The 9,744-nt window shown below is 42.7% G+C and overlaps 1 protein-coding gene across 2 annotated transcripts; it reads right to left on the reverse strand.

Annotated features, from left to right (window-relative positions):
* Positions 1 to 249: 249 nt before the first annotated feature.
* On the reverse strand, positions 250 to 8,329 carry MPZL2 (myelin protein zero like 2). Of its 2 annotated transcripts, none has more exons than XM_036919905.2 (6): positions 8,068 to 8,329; positions 6,959 to 7,125; positions 6,458 to 6,668; positions 4,188 to 4,335; positions 2,173 to 2,248; positions 250 to 632 (listed from the first exon to the last, which is right to left on the reverse strand). In XM_036919905.2, the coding sequence occupies exons 1-5, from the start codon at positions 8,123 to 8,125 to the stop codon at positions 2,185 to 2,187; spliced, it is 648 nt and encodes a 215-aa protein (XP_036775800.2). In that variant the 5' UTR covers positions 8,126 to 8,329; the 3' UTR covers positions 250 to 632; positions 2,173 to 2,184. The 2 variants fall into 2 exon arrangements, with proteins under 2 accessions (XP_036775800.2, XP_036775799.2); XM_036919904.2 differs by having other exon boundaries at positions 250 to 698; positions 8,068 to 8,328.
* Positions 8,330 to 9,744: the final 1,415 nt, after the last annotated feature.

Consider the following 9,744-nt stretch of genomic DNA (forward strand, 5'->3'; position numbering starts at 1 on the left):
GAAGGTGTCAGTGAGTCATCATGTGGTGACATTTGTCAATCTGTTAGCGTTTATGTAACTTTTTATAGTTACTCTGTAATTTAGACTTGTACTATTATAAACCTTGGACCAATTGACAAAAATAAACACCTGTCATGTAGGATATTGAAAGAAATGCAGTAAGATGTGACCCCTTACTTAAGGGGGACCAAAAAAATCAAACTGTTAATAGTTTGAATTTCAGATTTTTGTGTTAATCAAAAACATGTAGGAGAATTAGCTCACCTTTTAATTGAGAGTGTGAGAAGGAATGAGTAAACACATTAACTTTAGTGACAAGAGTGCCGCTCTAAAGAAACCAATATGTCCAGGGAATTGTCATGACAGAGAAGTTGGCTTTTTATCCCTTGGTGCCAACGTGTATGTGTACAAGTCATAAAACACAGGGAGTGTTTAAGGGCAAAAATGTAGCTTCTTAGTGTACAAAAGCATTTGAAAAATATTCGCACTCTGAGATCAAATAAAACCTTAGTAATGGGGCTGTGTATGAGTCTGGTGGTATCTGCTCAGGAAGAGCCCTGTGCCAGCTCCAAAGGGATGTCGCTTATTTCTGTGATAATGTGTTGCAGAGCTGGTGGGAAGACAGGTCCCAACTGTAAAAGCCAAAGAAAAGCCTCCTTTAACTTCAACTTATCCTAGGGTTCTTGTTCTTCAGCTTCCTGAAACACAAAAGATTAAATGGACAATGTATTTGGGAGGAGTGCAATGGGAATAGCTGGCATTATGAAATACATATATATTATTAGATCTGGTCTCCATTGTGGTGGAGGGAAATACTCTTAAATGTATTTGTTCTCCAGATTTAAGTTTCAAAAGAAATTTCCTGATCCTTTTCCTTAATACGTAGTTCTCAGAGTCAGTGTCCTTAATTCATAGCCCCTACCTTGAATGGACACTGGGATGGTCCATCTCATTCTCACACATACTCCTTTCCCCCCCCATCTCTCCTCTCTCTCTCTCTCTCTCTCTCCACCCCCACCGCATTATTATGAACAAAATCTAATATACAAAGAAGTAGAGAAGACAGTATATGAAATTCACCCATCACCCAATTTTAAATTATTTTTTGCCTTATTTGATGCATTATGTGTATATGTATTTGGGGGAGGGGGGCTGAAGTTTTTAAAACAAATTACTGACATTTTACCCCTAAAACCAATATTCATTTTTTAAATAGGGACATTTTCCTATGTAACCACACCTGTATTATACCTAATAAAAATTAACAATAATTCCCTAATATTAACCATAACCAAACTTCTCATATTCAAGACTTTCCCAGTTATCACCCCAAATCTTTTTACAACTAGTTTCTTCAAATTAGTATCCATCCAGTTAAGGAACACACATTGCACTTGACTTAGTTCATTCCTTAAATTTCTTTTAATCTAAAACAGCCCCCATCTTTATTTTCCATGACCCCAGCTTGTTAGAGAATGTGCTTGATTTTTAAAAAGACAACAGCCCTCAATAAAATCTGCTTTTTGTTTGTTTTTCTTGGTTTATAATAAAATCATTTTTCTCCATATTCTATTTTATAAGCCTTGAGGTATTTCATTGGTGCTCTAGGCTAAGAAATTCTGATCATATGAAAAATAAGTCATCCTACCTTTTAAACCTGATAAACCCAAAAACTGAAAAAAAAAAAATCACACACTACCAACCCTGAACTCATAGTCTCAATAACTAAATAAGAGAAGTTAAAAATCAACTCCAAATAGTACAAAAATTCCCCTGTCAAAATGTCAGGCATATCTATTAAGTTAGTCTCTTAATACCGTGATTTGTTTACGGTAAAACAAAACAAGCAGATATTATTTCACTGAAAAAGAAAAGATGTATTTGCATGTTTAAAGTTTATTATTCTTGGTGGTGGTAAATGCAACCCCAAAGCCTCAAATAGTCTTAGAATTTTCTCCCATTTAATGGTAGTAGGGTTTAATTTCCTGATCCTTTGCATAAAACAGTCAATTGGGAAGCCCTCCATACCACTGATAGAGTACTTCTATCTCCCCCACCCAGCTCCTCTAATTTCATACAGAAAACACCTAACAGTCATAAAATCTGAGAGAACCACATTAGAGATGGGCAAGACAAGAAAGCTAAGGAAAGAAATCAAACTGTGAACCTCACCGTATAAGAATGTTAGTCTGTGTCTTCTAAATAAACAGAGACCTTTTTTTCTTGGTTGAGTTTTTCCTCTTCTTTTCTGTAGCAAAGAAGCAGAAACCAATGTCAGGTGAACAAGACAAGAATCAAGGGAACCAAATCTCACAAAGCTTCAGGTGAGGTCTTCTTCCTCCAATATTTTGGGAAGAATTAATGCATCTGGGAGTAGACCCAGCCGACATTACAGAGAGCTAAGCCACATAACGCCATCTAATTAATGATACTCGTGCCTTGACATGGCCCTTTGTATCTAAACTTTGACACTTTTCCGGATACTTTTAGATAAGAATATAATTTGGGAACTTCAGGGATTTAAAGCAAACACTTTAGTTTACCATTAGTATCTTACCTCCAATTCTACTTCTCATTAAAAAAAAAATAGTTTTGTGTTGACCTAGAAGTCATCTTTATTGATTATATTCTACTCAAACCAGAACCTTACAGTTGGGCTCACTAATCTCCTTAAAATATTCGATTTACTTCAGTAAATATTTCTTGAGGAAAAGAAATAAATGGTGCTGGGACAACTAAAAAACTACAACCGCAGAAGAATGAATTTGGACCCCTGCTTTGTACCATATACAAAAATTAACTCATATGAAGTGGACTTCATCAAAATTAAAAACTTTTGTATTTTAAAGGACACTATCAAGAAAAATGAAAAGAGAGCCTACAGAATGGGGAAAATAATTGCAAATCATCTATCTAATAAGGCACTTTTATTATATCTAATTTGGACACTCCAAAGTATATAAAAAACACTTACAAATCAACAATAAAAAGACAACCCAATTTTTAAGTGGAAAAATTATTTGAATAGATGTATCTCCAAATAAGATATAAATGGCCAGTAAACACTTGGAAAGACACTCAGCATCATTAGTCAGTAGGAGAATATAAATCAAAACCTCCGTGAGCCACCACTTCACACCCACTAGATGGCTGTCATCAAAAGGAGAGATGTCTTTAACAAGGATGTGAACAAACTGGAGCCCTATACATTGCTGGTGGGAATGTAAAGTGGTGCTGCTGTTCAGGAAAATAGTCTGGCAATCCCCCAGAAAGGTAAACACTGAGTTACCATATGTCCCAGCAGTTACTCTCCTAGGTAAGTGTCCAGGAAAATTGAAAACATGTCTGCACAAAAATATTAGATCAGTATTCATAGCAGCATTAGTCATAATAGCCAAGAAGTGGGGAAAATCTAATTATCCATCAACTGAATAGATCAACAAAAGGTGGAATATACACACAATGAAATATTATACAGCAATAAAAAGGGATGAAGTTACTATACATGCTGTACATGGATGAACTTCTAAAACACTATGCTAAGTCAAGGAAGCCAGACATAAAAGGCCACATAAGGTCTAATTGCATTTACATGGAATGTCCGGAACAGGCAGATCCGTGGAGACACAAGGCAGGTTGGTAGTTGTCAGGGGCAGGTGGGAGGGTAAAACAAGGATTGATGGCTAAAGGGTATGGAGTTCCTTTTGGGGTGATGAAAATGTTCTGGAATTAGTGGTAAATGGGTACACAACTTTGTGAATACTAATAGGGTGAATTTTATGGTCGGTAAGGTTTATCTCAAAAAAAAATTTACTGAGCACCTCATTATCAGCATGCCTGACTTCCCTAGGCACCGATTCATAATGCTGCCAACCGCTCAGTGGTTCTTACAAATGTGTGCTTTACACTGAAAGTAAGGAATGTCCTAGAAAAGTTTTGCATAAGCAGATCGTAATACCAAATCCCCTATAATCAAGCCTATGATGAAATCTTATGTGAAATTAAGAAAAGTTACTTTGTAAAGTTACTGATTGACACCCTAATTTATCCATTGGATGAGTTTGGATTCTTTTAAATAAGGTTTACGCAAGGGGAAGAACACCTGCTCAGTTATTTAGACCCAGTGTAAAATACCAAGAGTCTCAACGACAGTGTTAGAGGACTTTCCCAGCACTGCGCAGCCTTACGATTTTATCTCCACCACTTTCTGAGCTCTTTCAGCCCATCGCTTTTTCCGGAAATGCTGGAAGAGGACCACCACAATTACTATTATGACCATCAGTGCACAGGCAGAGCCAATGGCCAGAGCCAGGAAGTAGATCTCAGAAAAGCGTGCTGTAAGGAAAATAAGATTAAGTTATGTTTCTAAAAAGAGGAGGACTGTGATGAAATCTAAGACAGAACAGGGCTTATTTTCATCATTAAATGGAATCATCCTTTCTCCCACCTGGTGAACTCTAGTAGGAAAGTCATGCACACCACCTTAGTGGTTCTCAAACTCGTGTCCTAGGGGCAGCAGCAACAGTTACTTACTTGATAATTTTGAAATGCAAGCTCTCAGGCCCCACCCCAGACCTACTGAATTATGGGTGGGTCCCTGCAATCTGTTTTGATATGTCCTCCAGATGATTTTGATGCTTGTCAAAATTTTGAGAACCTCTGGGCCAGCTCAACTACTTAGGAGGTAAGGTTATTGCTGACCTGTTTAAATCCAGCACCTGAACTCTTTCTTCCTGACTCCCTCTCACCTCTGTGATTCAGTCACTTCATCAAGTTTATTATGAGCCTCCTGTGTCCCAGGCACTGTGATGGGATTGCAAAGCCAATAAAGACATCGTCTCTAAGAGCTCCTGCCCACTGGGAAGATAGGCAAGTGAATCAGCAACTATAGTCCAGGGATGAAAGATGTAAGAGGAGACCCAGAGGAAGGGTCCTTAGGCCAGGCCAGAGTCTGTGAAGCCCGGGTCTCCTGTCTTCAACTTGACTTCCGATTTAAACTTCAATAAACCCTCAGAGCCAGAAAGGACATTAGAGAATGTCTAGCCCAGGGGTTCCCAGCCTAGAGTCCAAGAAGGGAGGGAGGTGCCACAGGCCCACAAAATCCATGCCATATTGTGGGTGTCCATTTTTTGTGGGAAGCAAGTCTTTCATTAGATTCCCAAAGAGCAGTGATCCTAATAATGTCTAAGAACCATGTGTTCTTGTCTAACCTGTTCATTTTGCAGATGAAGAAACTGAGGTCCAAAGACATTACTTCTTCTAGTACTCAAACGACTTCTCCAAGGTCACACAGCCTCTCTACTGATAAAGCCTTGAAGGATGATACTAGGAATGAAAAGGGGAAATCATACCACTTTACAGGCTTACATGTTTTGGGTACTGATACTGTGTGTGGGTTAAGAGCATGCACCAGAGATAGCTAGGTTAACATGCCAGCTCCACCATTGACTAGAAGTGTGACCGGGGGCAATTAACTTCTTTGAGCCTCAGTTTCCTCAATGTATAAAATAGAAATAATGATATCCATTTCTCGAGTTCTTATGAAAAACAAATTATTCATGTAAATTGTCCCATGTGTGCCTGCACATAATAAACACTCAATATGTAGTAGCTATTGTTATCTTCAGTACAATTCAGAGTATGGGGAATTTTTACATTTATTATCTCTTCCTCACCATAATCCTCACTATATTATTCTCACTTCACAGGAGAAAAAAAATAAGGCTTATTTACACCTGGTGCATGGTGGTAGTAACTCACACCCAAATTTACAACTTTTCAGTTTTATGGACTTTGCTGTTTGTTATCTGGCAGATTTCCAGGCTGTCCTTAACAGGACCACAGGCAACACAATGCATTAGTTTGGAGCACAATTTTGGAGTCAGAGATGCTTGGGTTTGAGTTCTAAGTGAGTCCATTTATCAACTACATGACTTTGGACAAGTGACTTAACCTCAATGTGCCTCAGCTTCCTCATCAGTAAAATGGGGCCACTAAGAGCACAATAAGCTATTGTGATATATAAAGATTAAATAAGATCTGTGAAGCCCCTGACATGTGGGAAGATCTCAGTAAACAGTAGCTACCATTATTGGTATCTCCCTTGGATGAGAGGATTGAATGGACCAGTGCCTGACACAGAGTAGGTTCTCAGTAAGTGTCTTGTGAATAAATGAGTGAATGAACAAACCTATTGTTAGCCTTTTACCAGAGTTGCTTCCTCTCCCTTTCATGATTTCAATGCCATTTTTGTAACAGATTCCCTGGATTCCTTTGTTTTACTTTCTGTTTCTTTCCACAGCCAAACAAGGCCTTTCTCTTTTTTACCCGAGTCTCCTTCTGTGGTTCCAGATTGGGAGGGCTGGTTCTTCTCTGTGCTTTGTCAGCTATCACAAAAGACTGCCTCTCTCTCTACAAGCTCTTATGCTTCCCAAAACTTTTTCTCTGCATGACCTACCAGTGTGCACGACGCTGAGCCGGATCTCCCCTATCAGCCCATCAACGTCAGGGGGGTTCTTCACCTGGCAGGTGTACGTCCCATTGTCATCAAACTGCAGCTTCCAGAGGATGATGGAGGCATCATACCGCTCAGGGTTCCCGTCCCAGACCACCCGGTCCTTGAAATGCCCACTCATGGGTTTGAAGGGATCCATGTGGTAGTAGAAGACCTAGAGAGGAGAAATAGCAAATGGTCTTCCATGACACCTGGGCACGGAGGCTGAACTTGTGGACAGGAAGAGAAACCCCAGCACCCCTCACTGCCCTGCCTGTCTGCAGCTCTCTCGCGAGAACCTCTTGCTTGCCCCTTCACCAGCTCTCAGTTCTGTCAATCTCCATCCTAAGAATTGTCCCCAGTCTCACCCTGTGCTTGTTCCTAAGAAAAAGAAAAGAAAAGCAAGGAGCAATGGACTGGCTTATTCACCCAAGGGTCCCTGGAAAATGACAATAATCTACTTACAAACTGTTCGGGCCCTCCTTCCCGAGGACGGAAGTTCCAGGTCACTGTTAGTGCGTCACCCACAGGAGCGAAGCTGGAGAAAGTGCATTTTAACCGAACATCTGTCCCATTGACAGCCTCCACCACTCGGGAGGTATAAATTTCCACCGCTGCTATAGGCCAAAGAACTGCAGTGAAGACAAGGACAAAGGAGAGTTAACAGAAGATGTGCATGAAGAGAACTGCTGACAGAATAAATGTCTGGGCAGAACATAGGAACAACTGCCGTGCCCAGCTCTCAAACTTACTCCGGCAGAGTCTGCACACGCCTACCTACAGGCAGCCTTGACCCTCCCATGCCACACAACACCTGGAAACCGCTCACAGCGAGCCTTCCTGGTGCTCTCACTTTCTCCTCGGCGTGAGACCCTAGCTTCATGGTACCCACTTCACAACTGTTGGAACAAACTGCAAACATCGCAGATAAAATCAAAGCAGAAACAAAAACATCAAAACTAATCGTAACACGAATTAGACATGTATTCACATTAAGCATGATATATTGAGTGTATATGGTCCCCTAGCAGGTAGGTTTTCCAGAAAGGGTCCTTGGTAAGTGGGTTCCTTACTTTTCCTCATCCTCTGCAGAAACTGAATTAATCAGCCCCAGACTGCTGATATCTGCCTGCACCCCTGGAAACTGTGCCACGCGGCATTTTTTACCATGATATTTATATTTAGAAATTGCATGTCGGGGCAGTTTCAAAAGCACAATCTCAGCTTGCCCAGTGCCGCCGAGAATGCCAGGCCAGACCTCCACACACAAATCCAGGGGCCGAGTCCTGCCTGCAGCAGGAGGTTGAGGGCAGCCACCACAACAATGGTGTGTAACCTGAGATGAGAAAGCCGTCTCTGTGCCCGATTCACTAGCAGCCCACACGCACCTAAACCTGTTCATCCAAGAGCAGTTCCCCACCAGCTTCAGTTTCAGTAAAGTCAAAACTGAAATGAACCTCAGCTGCGGCTCAGGCTTCCCAACACCCCTTGAAACTTAGACAACGAGCTAAGTTTATAGGGGAGGCAAGAAAGGGGGAAATGCCGAGAGAAGCCCTCCACCCTCCAGCTCTCACCTGTCAGCTGTATGCCAAGGAGTAGCAGCTCGGCCCACCGTGTGCCCTTGCCATCCATGAGGGGACCCAGTCCTGGCCCCGGAGACCAGACCGGGCAGACGGAGGGCACCAGCACCCTGCCGAGGCCTCTCCAGGCAGACCAAGCACCGCGATTCCCCAGAGAGAGGAGTCAGCCCCTCACCTATGGGAATCTAAGCACCAGCGCGTGCCTGTGACTCATCCTGCTCGCCGGTGCACTGTGCTGGAATGAAAGGTGGGGCCTCAGCTCCCAGCCCAGCGCCCTCCTTCCTTCCCTCCCTCCCGCCCTCTGCACTACGAGCGTGCCTGCACAGAGTCCCCAAGTCTGCGATCCTCTCTTTACACCGAACCTGACTGGCTGTGGCCTCGGGATGGCCTTGGAAACAGCCAGAGAAGGTGATGCCAGTCTGAAATGTCCCAGGCTGCTCTGGGTTTGGCCCACACATGCTACTTTTTCTAAGCAGGCTTTAGGCTTGCCTGGACAGTGAATGTTGAAAGCACCTTGCAGAGATTGCGCTGCCCGAGGGGCCTCCCCGGGGCCACAGTAGCTTCCGCTTGATCCACAGCTCCGATCAGAATCCCTTAGGGTCGCCTGTGGACAAATAGTCCTGTGGCTTGTACCCTCAGCCTTAGCCAGACGTCACCACACGGATGTCTGCCCCTTTTCCTGCTTATACCTTCCCTGAGACCTGCCTAAAATCAACTGACCAGAATGAATTTCAGGATGTGATGATCCTTTATCTTTAAAGAACAAGCAGAACGTCACCCCTGCATATTACGTCATCTCCACAATACTCCTGTGAAGTGCTCCCATTTTACCAGAGAGGCCACCGCCCAGAGATGGTAAGTAATTTGCCCAAGGTTGCACAGCCAGTAGATAGCAAATGTGGAACTCAAATGTAGTGCTTTTTTCACAGTTACAGCTAACAGGCACCATCAGGCAGAGGGCTCCCAAGAAAAAGATTTTCATAGGAACATTTTTTTGTGCCTCAGATTTAATCTGCCATTTTTAGGGCAACCATCTGTCTGAAAAATCTAAAAAGCCAATTTAAATGAGAAAAGGTGCCACCCTGTCTGGAAAGAGGGCTGGGTAATTGTTACAGATTAATGAAGTAGCATTGAAACAGCCATAGAAAGGAGCTGAAGAGTACACATGAATTTAAGAACTAGGCTTGACCGGGAATCAAACCCTGAACAGAAACAGATTGTCCTTATCCCCAGATTAGCAATCTAGAAACTAGTGATTCATAAAATCTGCTGTTTAAACAGGAAGGTTGCCAGGAGGGGGAGGAAGGGCCAAGCTGACTAGAAAAGGCACAGCAGCACAAAAAGAGAAGAGAAAACACCACCAGGAAAGAGGCAGATGGCACAGGTGAAGAAAAAGAATAGAAAAACAGCAGGAGAAAGATGTCATGGCCATGGAGCAAAAAAAGGTAAACCACCAGAATCGGCTGTTGGAACCGAGAAACCCAGGGGCCACCCCAAAGGCAGATCGGGGGCAGTGCGCTGGCACGGATGTACTGTTGTGATGAGAGTTTGAAAATAGCATGGCCCCTTTGTCAGCTCTGCATCTCAGCCTGGACTCGGAGTGCCGCGGGGTCTTTAAAATGGTGATGGGCTAACACGGAGCCTCTCTGGTATGTCGGCCCAAAGAGCTCA

Source organism: Manis pentadactyla, chromosome 13, assembly GCF_030020395.1.
Source record: "Manis pentadactyla isolate mManPen7 chromosome 13, mManPen7.hap1, whole genome shotgun sequence".
In the NCBI taxonomy this organism is placed as follows: domain Eukaryota; kingdom Metazoa; phylum Chordata; class Mammalia; order Pholidota; family Manidae; genus Manis; species Manis pentadactyla.